Source organism: Anguilla anguilla, chromosome 9, assembly GCF_013347855.1.
Source record: "Anguilla anguilla isolate fAngAng1 chromosome 9, fAngAng1.pri, whole genome shotgun sequence".
NCBI lineage: Eukaryota > Metazoa > Chordata > Actinopteri > Anguilliformes > Anguillidae > Anguilla > Anguilla anguilla.
In genome coordinates, this window is record NC_049209.1 from 52236057 (window position 1) to 52250806 (window position 14750).

At 52.2% G+C, this 14750-nt stretch overlaps 1 protein-coding gene across 6 annotated transcripts in view; it reads left to right on the forward strand.

Annotated features, from left to right (window-relative positions):
- stim1b (stromal interaction molecule 1b) overlaps nt 1-14750 on the forward strand; it is a 35338-nt gene that overhangs the window by 8756 nt on the left and 11832 nt on the right. For all 6 annotated transcript variants that reach the window (XR_004766980.1, XM_035434098.1, XM_035434096.1 and 3 more), the window contains exons 3-7: nt 1304-1434; nt 4649-4763; nt 5856-5967; nt 6645-6760; nt 12464-12641. Coding sequence is in view for 5 of the 6 variants with exons in the window: in XM_035434098.1 (XP_035289989.1) it covers nt 1304-1434; nt 4649-4763; nt 5856-5967; nt 6645-6760; nt 12464-12641 (652 nt within the window). In the remaining variant the exon portion in view is untranslated. The remainder of the gene's footprint in view (nt 1-1303; nt 1435-4648; nt 4764-5855; nt 5968-6644; nt 6761-12463; nt 12642-14750) is intronic.

The window sequence follows — 14750 nt, forward strand, 5'->3', positions numbered from 1 at the left end:
TGTGTCTGTGTGTGTGTCTGTGTGTCTGTGTGTCTGTGTGCCTGTGTGCCTGTGTGTCTGTGTGTCTGTGTGTCTGTGAGGTCTGTGTGTCTGTGTGTCTGTCTGTGTGTCTGTGTGTCTGTGTGCCTGTGTGCCTGTGTGTCTGTGTGTCTGTGTGTCTGTGAGGTCTGTGTGTCTCCTGCAGCAGGGGAGTGTGTTTCAGAGGACTGCTGAAGGCCCGGCTCCTCTCTCCGCCGCTGTGTGTGTGTGTGTGAGAGAGTGTGTGTGTGTGTGCGTGGTCATGTGATGTTCTTTGCTGTTGATAAAAGGACATTTATTTAGTCACCACCTCAAACTGTTGTATACACACCCCCCCCCAGCCACACCCCTCCTCATCATGCCTCTGCCCCTCCTATTCACCACCCCCCCCCCCCCAATTCAGATTGGCCATCATTAGTGGACAATCTAAAAATACCCCTGCATCTGTGCTCTAGCCCCTCGCCTCATCCCTGATCCCCACGCTTCCTGTGAAAAGCACAAACCTTCTCCCGAGCTCCCATATGTGACCCCCCTCAAAAACCAGACAGCTGCCCAGAGCCCCTGCCTATAAATAGTCAGAAGCGGGTTTTTCGCTAGTCCGCTGGGCTATATTTAAGCGCATTTGGTGCCTGAGGATGTGAATGTCTCAGAGGCTTTCAGGCTCTTTAGCCCAGCTGGGGGTCAGGCGGGAGAGGGGTGTGTGTCCTTACAGTCACCAGTCCCCCTTGACCTTTGACCTGCGAGGGCAGTAGTCACCAGCTGATGAAAGCCAGGAAGTGTTTACATTTGAGGAAATTAGCGGACACATCCTGACGGTGACAATCATTTCATTATTGCTTTACGGTCCATTTATGCAGCTGGGTATTTACAAAACCAGTTCAGGTTAAGCACCCTTGCTAATGCCTCTCTTCGGAATCAAACCTGCAACCTCAGTTGCAAACCCAATATCCTTGCAGTTAAACTGCACTGGCACCCTACCGTGCATAGATCAAAGCAGTTGGCCCCATTAGTCGCTGGTTAGCAGTGTATTGACACAGATTCATTGGAAGAGACTGGAATTGTTCTGGATTTTCTAAACTAGGACCTACTCAGGACAATGTGTGCATGCTTGTATCCATGTGAGTGTGTATGTGCATGCATGTGTGTACACCTACTACCCTTGTATGTGTGATTCACTGTGATTCACTCCTTCCCTCCCTCTCTCACCCCCTCCCTCCCTCCCTCTCTCTCTCCCTCCATCCCTCCCTCCCTCTCCCCCTCCCCCCCCCCCCCTCCCCCCCCTCAGAGCTGTGTCGGTTCGAGGAGGCGCTCTGCCAGGACGAGAACGCCGTGCTCAGCTTCGAGGCCCTCCGCAGCATCCACATGCAGATGGACGACGACGCCAACGGCAACGTGGACGTGTCCGAAACCGACGGGGTGAGGGCGCGGTCGCCGCCTCTTCCGCGCCGTCGCACCCCTACGCATCACAGAGTCACGTGACCTTGTTGCTAGTTTGACAGTTATGCGCGCGCTTATTCGAATAAGTAACAATAGCTGGGGTTGCCTTTAACACTGGCTCCTGCCAGCAACAGCTATCAAACGGCTAAAAGAACAGTTATGGATGCGAGGCTGTGACAGCAGGGTGTTAAACTGACAGTTTAATCAGTTGAATCAGTTGGTCAGATCACGTTTCCGCTACCTAAATATGAGCCCCTCGTTTGGAACCTGGTGCCTCTGTTCGGCTCTGATTGACCAATCACAGGGCATGTGTCTGGGTTCAGAGCAAGCTGTGCGCCAGTGAGAGCCGTCGGGGTTGGAATACGCAGTCCCAGGTGCGGAGTATGTGAAACTGTGACCCCTGGCAGAGCCAAAATGGCTTCCATTCACTTCCCCTGCACGAATGTGATGAGAGTTGGAGGAGGCGGGAGTGTCAGGGTGCGAAGGGCTGAAGCTGTCTCTAGAGCGGCAGAGTTCCTGGGGAGGGAGACTAAAGTTGGGCAGCCGCCATTTTGACACCATACCCCCCCCCCCCCTTTAGGCCTCACTGGTCTGCTGAGCCGGGCTCAGTGGGGGGGGGGGTCCTAAAAACCGAAAATCCTCCGCAGCCTGTCGGATCTGTTTACAGTGCGCTGCAGCGGCCAAACGGTCTAATCTCTCCTAGCTGTCTCCGTTCGCCGTGGCGGCCGCCCCGCTCTGCATGATGGGAACGTTCACCTTGAGTCCAGCCAATGGGGGCGCGGGGTTCGCCCGCTGTTGCCGTGCGGTTTTGGGAGAAACTCGATTAATCTCAGGTTACTGTCGCCGGTCATCAGAGGCCCCTCTCTCAAGGTTATGGTGAAGGTCATTGTGTGTGTGTGTGTGTGTGTGTGTGTGTGTGTGTGCATGCGTAACATGCACACAGAAACAGCTCCTAATGCACGGTAGAGAACTCATTTGGAACAGCAGATGTTTATTACCCATTGATGGGTTACCCATGAAAACAGGAAGTGTTTACCCACAAATACGTGATTAGAATGCTCATAACTGAACATTCTAATGATGATGTCACAATCACTACTGGTAGTTGAAAGCAGTAGAGTTCTAGAACACTGACTTAGAGTAAAAATGAAAAGAAAAAAAAAACATTCCAGAAAACGTCAAGTGGTTAAATAATCTCCCTTTGAGACCCAGTTTACCGTGGCTGAGAATGATGCAAGCTGTGTGTTATTGAGGAAGAGGAAGAGGAAGAGGAGGTGGGCCGGTAGCGGGTGTTTGGCTGCGCTGTCCTTTGGTAGCGTCGGCGCTAATTTCCTTTTCTGCGTGCGTGTTGTGTCAGCTGGTGCTCCTCTTCCTCCTTCTGGAAACAGGAAGTGAGTTTTGGGATTTTGCCAGTTCCTTTTGGCTGTCCTTCTGAGGCTCGGGGCCAGGGTCCTGTCCCCCGAGTTTAGGCAGTGTCACCACAGAGCACAGACAGGGAGAGAGAGGGGTGGAGGGGGCGCAGGGAGAGGGGGGGAGAGAGAGAGAGAGAGAGAGAGAGAGGGGTGGGGGGGGCGCAGGGAGGGGGGGAGAGAGAGAGAGAGAGAGAAAGAGAGAGAGCTGTGAGTTCCTGTGGGGGCGTGAGTGTGAGGAATCGGAGCCAGGTTGCCTCCTCTGTGGGAACAGCAGGGGCTGAGCTGACAGTGTGAAAACACTGCATCAGTGTTACACACACTCACACACACACACCTCCATGTTGCCCTCTCCCTCAGATGTGATGAATGTATTAGTCGAGCTGATTGGCCTGTTTGTGGGATGTGAAATGGGAACAGGGTTCGTTTCCCACAGCCAGCGCGGTTCACAGCTGGATCGCCATAAATCAGAATAAACGCAGAACCCTGGGTTAAGCCTGCAGGCTGCAGGGGCGAGCGCATGCACGCAGTCGCGCAGTCACGCGGTCGTGCAGTCGCGCATGCACGCAGTCACGCATGCAGTCACGCATGCACGCAGTCACGCATGCAGTCACGCATGCACGCAGTCGCGCAGTCACGCATGCAGTCGCGCATGCACGCGGTCGTGCAGTCACGCAGTCGCACACGCATGCAGTCACGCATGCATTTCCCAGCATGTGCTGCACATCTGCTTTATGATCCGGCAGAGGCTGGAAAAAGAGGGCGGGGTTTCCTGGCAGCGTTTCGTCGGCTCTCATTGGCCGGTGTCACCGGGTCGTCATGGGAACGGCCGTTTGTCGGCGGACGCGGACGAAGTGCGGCTGACGCGGGAGAGGAGGAGGGAGGAGAGGGGGATGGAAACGTGACGGAGGAGGAGAGGGAGAAAGCGGAGGACGGGAGAGAGGGGGGCTGACGCGCGGTGGTTTCCATGGCAAACGGGGTTCCATGGGAACGCTGGCATCGGCCTTTGCTCTGAGCCAGCTGTGACATCATCACAGGAAGCCACGTTGTTTATTTGTGTCACTTGAGCCGCGCTTTTCTCAGAAGAAGAGTTTTAGAAGCATGCGATGTGCAGCTGGTTCTAATGGCTGCTCTGTAGGGATGAACGCGAGGTAGACAGGGAGGTTGGGGTGAGCCTTAACGTCTACACACAGTTAAATGCTATTGTCACTTTTTTGCGGTTTGGTAAGTTGGATGATCACATCAAACTCGCCAAAGGAATTCTGAAGGAAAAAAAATTGTTGATTGAATCTAGACCAAAATTAAGGACAAATGTTGATCGCATTCCAGCTCGAATTATCGACAAATGTAGATTGAATTCCGGCCTAAATTATGGACAAATGTTGATTGAATTCAGGCCATGTATAACTCAGATCTGCATGATACAGTTAGCGCTCCAAACGCAGTGCATTCACCCCTCAGTACTGGAAACTGCCCCCCCCCCCCCCCCCACACCCCCTCGATGACAGCTCTAATGAGGCCGGAGTATTTCAGGCCCTGATGCAGGTTATCAGATTTCAATCTGCGCATATCTACACCTCCACGACTGAGCGACCACGCGTATTAGACCACCCCCCACCACCGCCACCCCCGCCTTCCTGTCTGAGAGGGGGCGTGGCTTTCTCTGTTCCTCCTCCCTGCCATTGGAGAGAAGCTGGAGTGAGATCACAGGTTTATGAGTGTGTAAACTGGGCCCCGCCTCCCTCCTGTCCTCGCCCTGCCCCCCCCCCCTCCCTTACCCCCAGTTCCTCAGGGAGGATCTGCACGACCACAACCCCAAGGCCAAGCACAACAGCTTCCACCGTGCGGACCTGCTGATCAGCGTGGAGGACATGTGGAACACCTGGAGGAGCTCCGAGGGTAAGGGGCTTTCTGTTTCTATTCACCCCCCGCCCCCCCCCACCCCCCCTCGCCCCTGGGGGGGGCACTAAGATCTCACATGATAGAAGAGAGACATTAGCTATCAGTGAATACAAAGTAGAAACAAAAATAACCGGTCATGGTTGGTCATTTATGTCTTGAACGATCTTATGTGACCTCCCCACCCTTCAGGTGACCCATTCCCAACCCATTCCCCAAATTCAGTTTTTTCATAATTCCTTTTATCGTTGATTGGCAAGTAAATACATAATGGACCCACAAGAGATTAAAAAAACAGGAATACATAAGAAGGTAACAACTGAAAATTGCAGTGAAAACAACCAAACCCCCAAAATAAATATGAAATGTGAACCTGATATACACACACACTCACACAAACATAGGCAGGCACACACACACAAACACACGCAAGCACACACAAGTCTATGCAAGCATACATGTACATACATGTTCACACAATATAACCGCAGAAAATCTAATTTCAAATGCGTTTCACTGCCAGAGCAATCATTTGCATGAGCTGTTAAACAACAAAGGCGGCATCGATGATGCAATGCGTGCTCGTACGTTTATCTTGTTTTTAAAATCTTAAGTCTCTTTGTCCTTTTAATGGACTAATCAAAGGGGCGCTCTAATTAATTCCGTTCTCCTGGGTGAAAACGAATCTGTGCGTGGGGCCGGGTCTGTCCCGCCAACGAACTAATGAACGAACGAGTGAGTGAAGGAGTGCGGGAATAAAAGAAAGGAGGGATGAATGAAAGGGGGGGGATCTGACCGTTTCCCGGCTGCGTGAGTCACGGCGTAGACGCTCGTGCGGCGTATCACGGTGTCCTCCAGCCCCCCCCCCTCCCCCTCCCCCCCCGGATGCAGAAAGTGATGGAGGGTCTGCATACACTGATCTTTAGCCATTTTGGTTTAGTTTTTGAAAAGGAGACGATGGCAAGTAGTCACTGCAGGGCCTCACTCCCCCGGGTTCTACCCTGTGCACAGCGGTGTGGTCTCTCCTGCGCGAGCCTGTGTGCAGAGGGGCGGTACAGCTGAGCGGTTTCTCTCTGTGTGTGTGTGTGGCAGTGTACAACTGGACGGTGGAAGAGGTGGTGGAGTGGCTGACTGGCTGTGTGGAGCTGCCGCAGTATGAGGACGCCATCAAGAAGACGGGCATCAATGGGAGCGCCATGCCCAGGTACACACACACACACACACGCACACACAGCACACACACACACACGCACGCACACTCACACACACTCTCTCTCTCTCTCTCACACACACACACAACACACACACACTCTCTCTCTCACACACACACACACACACACACTCACTCACTCACACAGCACACACACACACACTCTCTCTCTCTCTCTCTCACACACACACACACACACACTCACACGCACGCACACACACACACACACACACTCTCTCTCTCACACACACACACACACACACACTCTCTCTCTCTCTCTCACACACACACACACTCACACTCACACACTCTCACACACACACACACACACTCTCTCTCACACACACTCTCTCACACACGCAGCACACACGCATGCACGCGCGCACACAGTACACACACAGCACACACACACACACACACTCTCTCACACACACAGCACACACACACACACACTCTCTCTCTCACACACATACACACAGCACACATGCGCGCACGCACGCACACACACATACACACACACACACTCACACTCACACACACTCTCTCTCTCACACAAACACACACGCACACACACACATACACACACACACACACACACTCTCTCACGCACACGCACACACACACACACACACCTGGTCTCGTCTCACCTGTGCTGTCCCTCTCTCCCTCAGGCTGGCGGTGAAGAACACCACCCTCACCATGTCCATCTTAAAGATCCTGGACCGGAGCCACGCCCAGAAGCTCCAGCTTAAAGCGCTAGACACAGTTCTGTTTGGACCCTCTCTGAGTGAGTGTGCGGGGCTGGGGGTCTGGGATGGGCGGGGGGGGGGTGGAGGGGGCGTTTGGGTTAAAGCGTTGGACACAGTTCTGTTTGGACCCTCTCTGAGTGAGTGTGTGGGGCTGGGGGTTTGGGATGGGCAGGGGGGGTGGGTGGAGGGGACGTTTGGGTCAGTACTGTTCGGGCGAATACGGACTTTTGCGAGTCTATTTTAGACCAGTTTCACCTTCATGCTGTAATGTGAATGCACTGACCTGTAGACTGCAGTTCCAGTTCCTACTACAGCTACACTGACAGGTTAAGACCGATCCCTCTTTTTCTAGGACATCTACTGTAGGCTTTCACTCCAACCCTAACAAAGCACACATCGCTCAACAGCCAGAGCAGGGCTGCCCAACCCTGTCCCTGGAGATCTGCCATGCTTCAGGTTTTCACTCCAACCCTAATTTGGCACACCTGTCTCTAGGCAGTCTCACTGTTGTGTTGGACTCTACAGACTGTTAAGTGTGTCTTTGTGTCTCACTGTTTTATTCACTTGTAAAGACTGCTTCCTTTGGGTGGTCTGACCTGGGCGAGAGCAGGAGAGGTGGACCTGTCTCTGTGGCTCGCTGTAATCACACAAACAGACACAGGAAGGAAGTGGCTAATAAACGCCCCCCCCTCCCCTTAAGCGCTGGGTCCTGGAGGAGAGCTGTACTGTGCCCTTACAGACACACACACACACACGCAGTGCACACACATACACACATACACACACATTCATATACACACACACACACACACACACACATTCATATACACACACACTCACACTCTGTCTCTCTCACACGCACACGCAGTGCACACACATACACACATACACACACACACACACACACACACGCAGTGCACACACACACACACACAGTCTCCTCCGGCTGTGAGGTCCTGAGTGGCAGGCAGGCGGCACGCCTCTACTGTACGGCGTTATCAGGAGTTTTTCGGTTGAGCGACCGGCAGGCTTGCCGATCCCCTCAGGAATTCGGCTGCTCGGTGACGGGCACGTTTGAGCAGCCGCAGGGGCACTGACTCCGCTAGTCTCACGGCACGGGGGCGAGATTTCGGCCCGTGGAACCTCGGCGTACCTGGAGCTCGTCCCGCTCTCTCTCTCTCTCTCTCTCTCTCTCTCTCTCGCTTCTGTTTTTTGTTGGGGTCTCCGTCTCCACGGCGACGGCTGTTATCTGCGATCGCGCTTCCTCGCCGGCCGCTTCGGTTTCGTTCGCCTCGTCGCCATGGAGATCTCACATCGCAATATCCGCGGGGTTCCAACGAAAACACACAAACCGCTTTCGAAATTTGTCAGAGTGCGGGACGCACCCTCCGCAACCACACTTATTATCTACCAGCCGGGAGAGGTGAAAGCAAAGATTCTTTATGCTCACCAGATGTGCAGCTCTGTCTTCTAAAATTTTTTTTTTTCCTTTCCTTCTTTTTTCTGCAGTTCCCTAACTGTCTATATATATATCGACAGATGATTGACACCTGTCCTGAAAACAATAGCAAGCCCAGACCCCAAAAAGTTTTAAGGGCTCTCCAAATGCGTTCTGGACGCTCGTCCACGCTCCTGGGGTTCCGTGGGTCACGCTTGTAAATGCCTTCCCGCTCTTCGTCCTTTCATCCTTTCGGCGGTGTTTAAAAATAGCCACACTCGCCGGGGCTCGTCTGTACCGCCGTCGCGTGAGCCGCCAACGTCTCGTTAAAGTCGCCCGTTAGCCGTCGCTAAAAGAGACGGCGCAGCTGATTCAACAAGGCCTCTCCGGGGGGGGGGGGGGGGGGGGGGGCAGGGGGGGTGGAGGGGCAGAGAGGGATGGGGAGAAGGTGAGATGTGAGATTGGACAGAGGGAGGAGTGCAGTAGAGGGGAAGGAGGGATGGAGTGGGGGGGGGGCAGTTGGTCTTCCCAATTTCGGGGGGGGGGGCGGGTGGGTGGGGGCCCGGGCATATTTAAGAGCACTGAAGCATTTCATGAACATAAACGGTTAAAGCTTAACAGGAACGTTTTAAAACAAAATGAGACGGAACTGAACATCGGGGTATAGCAGGCCGTGAGTGTGGTAACTGATAGAGTGGCCACCATGATTGGTTCACATTACATTACATTACATTACAGGCATTTAGCAGATGCTCTTATCCAGAGCGACTTACACAACTTTTACATAGCATTTTTTTACATTGTATCCATTTATACAGCTGGATATATACTGAAGCAATTTCGGTTAAGTACCTTGCTCAAGGGTACAACGACAGTGTCCTACCCGGGAATCGAACCTGCGACCTTTCGGTTACAAGCGCAGTTCCTTACCCACTGTGCTACACTTCACGTCTGCGAGCGTCGGGCAGCTCCTTGTTTTTTTTTTTTTTACATTTTTTAAATTTATTGTATTTTTTTAACAGGACCTCGGGTTTAAAACGGCCCAGCGGGGAGCTCTTTCCTCTCCTCCGCTCTCCCCTTATCTCCAGGCCTCGCTCACGTCCTGCTCGCCTCGCGAAACATTCCGTCCCTCAGACAGGAAGTTCACCCTCCGCAGCTTCGCTACTTTCCTGCAGACTCCTTTGGCGATGTTTTCGCGGACGTTCCGCAGGGGGCGGGGAAGGTTGGCACCGCTAGCCTGGTGGCGCGGCAGCGAGTTGCTTTACGCAGTCGGTTAGGGTTTGAAGGCCGTTGTCGGCAGCAAGCTTTGATTGGCCGAACAGCCCTTCTCGTCTGTGTGCATTATCGTGTTCTTATGTTAGTTACACTCTGTGTTTGGCGAGGTCCCGCTGCCATTTTAAAGTGCTCGTGTAGCGTTTTGGCGCTCTTGAACATGTTCAGAACCTGACAGGCCTGTTTTTGCATCCAGCTCCTCCGGGCTGACAGCCAGCTGCCACAGGAAGCAGGTGAAATCGGCTCAGAACGAGTCAAAAAATGGCAGTTGGTTGTGACTTCCCTACTATTTTAAACAGCCCGATTTGTTTGTAGGTGTAGTTGTAATAATAATAATGATAGTTGTCATCATCATTAGGTAAAGAAGGTAAAGGCACTTTACTATGATACAGTATAAACAGATCCAAATACAATACAGAAGAGACTGTGGTGCAACAACAACCTGCAAACTAAACGCAGGCTAGCCAAAGATTTGTGTGTTTCATTTTTTCCGCCTGACCTTTGACCCTGGCCGTCGGGCCACTGTGCTCTTACACTTAACCCTTAAGGTGTGAGGTCACAAATATTTGCTCGGAATGTACTTAACTGAACATTCTAATGCTGATGTCACAATCGCTACTGGTGACTGAAAGCAGTGGAGTTCTAGAACACTGACTTAGAATGTTGAAAAAACATTCTAAAAAAACCTGCTTTTCAAAGGGCTACGCTGTGAGTAGCGGTGCCGTTTGGCAGTGCCTGCTGGGAAATGGCCCTCGTACGGGTCGCTGGCTGGGCAGGAACTGGGCTGGGCTCACAGGAAGCGCGGTGAGAAGGGTCGACGGGTTTCTCCGGCTCGTTTTAACGAGTCTGCCAGCGCGAAACGCTGCGGGGTCCTCTCCTCTCCACCAGAGTCCCCGGCCTGGTCACGTCCGACCCCGGCCGTCCGCAGGGTAACTGCACATTAAACGTGCCGCTTTGGGTGCTTTTAACGGCCAGTAATTACCGCTCTGCACGAGTACACCGTGACCGGGTCACTGACCCCCAAAAGACGCGTGTCGCTGAAACCTCAGCTTGTCTGACATTAAAGTGCACGTTATGAGATTAAAATAGAGTTAATCTGTAATCTGTCCTGTTCAGCGCAGTGGTGCAAATACACAGAAATCTACAGTGCCCAGATATCACAGGGACTACAGTAGATGCTCCTCAGTAGAAGTGGGCTTTCGCTGAGCAGAAAGAGTAGTTTGTCTCGTGGGTGGCATGCTTGTAGAGTATAGTGCTCGTTTATTTCCTCTGTTCTGTCAGGTTGAGAGTGGATGGTTCTAACAGTGTTTAGACTAGTGCCATGGCGGCATGCCCTTATAAATGGGTCTGTGGTTCAGTGCTGGAGGTGAAGTACGCGGCTCTTGGGTCCCATGGCTGGTGGTGAATATGGGCTACGCTGGTGCTGACTGTGACTGGCAGCCCATCAGGGTGACGCGTAGCTGGCTGTAGCATCACCCAGGAAGGCAGGGATTCTGACCCCTGGGAGGACTGTGTCCCATTGCTCACCATCGCCCCCACTGGTCAGTCAGGGGGCCACAGTCTGGTTGGTCTAGTTGACCACAAAGTGTCTTACGGTGATACTCAGGTGTGTTACAGAGGAGTATCTTATGGGCTGTGGTGATACTCAGCTATGCCAATAAGAGTGCTGAGCTATGCTAGGTCTCAGAGGTGGTGGGGATGACAGGCGGGACACCCCCCCCCCCCCCAATATTATATTGTTTGTATTGGGGGTGGCACTGTTAGTTCCTGTTTAGGGGCCTCCTGGCAGTGCCATTAGCTCTATAGTCACACAGGGACAGCGCTGGGCTCCCTTCGCCTCCCAGAGCGATATAAAGCCGGAGCGGTATTCCCAGAATTCCTGGTATTCCGGGCAGATAATGTGAATGTCACTTTCACTGGAGGCGGCCTCTGCTAGGCCGCTCGCGGCGTCACTTCCAGGTGGAAATAGCCGGCGCTAATCCGGCGAAATCCCGGCTCCATCGAGTCCGGCAGCAGCTGCCCTCCCAACTCGACGGCCCGCTTAGGTCGCCCTGGACTGAGGAAGAGGATGGCGGGGAAGGGGGGAAAGGGGGGGGGGGTGCTGTGGCAGTGAGGAAGAGCGGGTTACCCGCCGAGTCTCGTTAAAATCACGCCTTGCCTGGGATCGGCGAGCGTCGTCGGGGCTCAGGTTAGCGTTAGCGTAAACAGCGGCTGTCGTTCACTGACGGTCTGAGAGGTCCCAGCTCTGTTCAGAGTCTCGAGGATTGTTGTCCTGGTCTTCCTCACGCAGTCGTGTAAAGAGCATTCACGTCCGTATGCTTCCCTCGGACGAAAGACAGGTTCACCCTCAGTGTTTGTAAATGACTCCCACACACACACACACACACTCACACGCACTCTCACACGCACACTCAGCCTCTCTGGCTTATGGCCAGATCTGACTTCTTCTTTATATTGTGTACTAAATTATGTCCTTTAAATTGTATACTAAATAGTGTCCTGCAAATTGTGTAGTAAATTGTGTCCTCTAAACCTGCTAGTGCTGGTGTCTTTCCTAAAGAACTCTCGCCAACCCTGCAGCCCCCCCCCTCCCCCACTGTATTTTTCAAAGGAAGCTCAGAAGGCGGTTGAAAAGAGCGGGAAAAGGGCGTGTGCAGACAAGCATGCAAACTTATGAGTAGATTTACTGCTGAGAGGCAACGTTAAAGCCAGGGTCACAGGGCAGATATCACCTGCTTATTAATGAATTCATTTGAGGTTGCGCTTGTTTTCTTTTGAGTAAAGAAATGCCCTGATTTGTAAAATATTTGAATTAACTTTACAGTTATATGCTTCTTTGCTCTGATGCTGTATTGGAGAGGTCTTGTGATGTCCCGGTTTTTGGGTTAAATGACTTGATTAAGGGCTCAAACTGTCTTTCTTTCCTGCCGCCCCCTCTCCCTCCATCTTCACCTCCCTCTACCTCTCGCTCTCCCTCCATCCAACCTTCTCCCCCCTCTCACTCCCTCCCTCTCTCCCTCCCTCCTCACAGAGAACAGGCACAGCCACCTGAAGGACTTCCTGCTGGTGGTCTCCATCGTGGTGGCGGTTGGCGGCTGCTGGTTCGCCTACATGCAGAACCGCCACTCCCGGGACCACATGGCCAAGATGATGAAGGACCTGGAGTGGCTGCAGAGGGCGGAGCAGAGCCTCCACGACCTGCAGCAGAAGTACGGAGAGCCTCTCTTACCCTTACCGCCATTTTACCTCCCTTTCACCGGGTTCGTCCAATCAGAATGCGGTGATGACCTATGTCTTCCAATCAGAACTCGGTGATGACCTATGTCTTCATTGCCCTACACCAGTGGGAACCTTCCCTCTTCCTGGACTGCTACTGTTCTGTAGGTTTCCATTTCCACCCTAATTTGTCACAAATTGTCCAAAAGGCTCCTCTGTGTCTCCACAGAGGAAAGCCTGTTTTCTTCCAGGGCAAAGTGGTTCAGCCTGCGAGCTTTTTACACCGAATATGCAGGGTTCTGTACAGAACTGAAAAGGGTTCCCCTGTGAAGACAAAGTTTAAGAAGAAGTTTAGGAATATTTTTTGCATGGTAGATGGTGTCTGCTGAGTGTACCCTGACCGTAGAAAATGCGGTTCAGTCTGTCAGCATTCCGGTCTCAGACGGGGGCGTGGGACACTGGCTGCTGCTCCTGATGTTTTTCCAAGTTCACATTTCACACTTGTGCAATTATGTTTTTCTTTTCAGTGTCTTATCACTTCCTGCTGGACACATGCCCAACTCACACGCACACAGACACACACGCACATGCACGCTCACACACACACACACACACACACACACACACATACTCACACACACACTCACACACACGCACGCACGCACACACAAACCTACTGAGTTGTCACTTGTAACAGTCTCTCATTCCAGTCCTAGTACTCTTGCAGCATGCCGTTCGTCTGCAGTACCGTAGAACTGCTTGTGAAAGATCTCTTGTGACATGGCAAATATTTGCTTTGTTTTCGCCATGTGAAGCTATGGCTGGAAGTGTGATGTAACGGCTGAGGCTTGGATACGTGTGTAAGCACCGAGCTGGACACACAGCAGCTTCCTCATTACCCAGGCGGCTGTGTACTACTGTGTACTGCCGTACACAGCCCTGCGCTAGCTGCTTTAGCCCACTGCCTGTCTCTGTGGCTGTGTGATGTCATTTCCTGTGTCTTGCTGCACCTTGTTGTGTGGGTTTGACTTTGAACCTGTGTCTGTGGCTGTGTGATGTCATTTCCTGTGTCTTTCTGCAGCCAATTGCGTGGGTTTTTCTGTGAAAACCTGTCTTTGGCTGTGTGATGTCATTTCCTGTGTCTTTCTGCAGCTAATTGTGTGGGTTTCACTGTGAACCTGTGTCTGTGGCTGTGTGATGTCATTTCCTGTGTCTTGTCTTGCGGACAGCCCCGTAATAGCAAATATGAGCATCAAATCTGTACTTGTAGTCACTTTTTATGGGTCTAGTATAACTTTGCCAGAAGGTCACTGGACTGGCTGAGTAAGCCCATTGAAGCTGAGTAAGCCCATTGAAGTGAAACTTGTGATGTTTGGCTTGGAAGGTGACTGGAAGTCTGAGTTTTCTCTGTCACCATTTAACAGTTTTGGAGAAGGCTGTAGACCGCATGTGCATTTGTGAGCAGTCTGGCCTGGAACGTGCCGTGCTTTTGAATTATTGGTGCAAAGCACAGGTCTCAAACAGACACCCTCAAGGCTTGTGAATATTTGTAATTACTGGAATGACACGGATGGTGCAGGATGCTTGTCAAGTGGCATTTAAAGAATGTTCTGAATGTAAATACAAAATAATTTGGAAGTAATTTATTGAACATTGGCAACTCCCCACGATTCAGTTTTATTACTATTTTTTATTATCAATAACTGAGCTTTATAGTTCTGTTATTTCCATTCCTGAAATGTTCTTTGAGTTCCCTGATGAAATAAACAGCTTATAAGTTCAAAGCAAGTTAATGCTGGTCTGTTGCTGGTGTCATGCTAGTCAAGCTGGCAACATGGTTGTCATGCCGATAGACTAATTTTGTCGTGGCAACCCAGCTGGCCACCAGCACAGCCATCTTCACCAATCTCTGCAGGGGGGGTTTCTGAAAGATTTGAGGGACACCCAAAAACTCGTAAACCGGTCCCACCTTAATCTTCTAGAATGTTCCGGGAGCCGACAGTTGTCTGCTGGCGGCCGGCCGCGCCCTGCGGGCTGTCGTCTCGAGTGGCTCGTTGGGTTTTGCGACCGCAGACGGCCCTCTCCCCGCCGGCCTGGCGTTT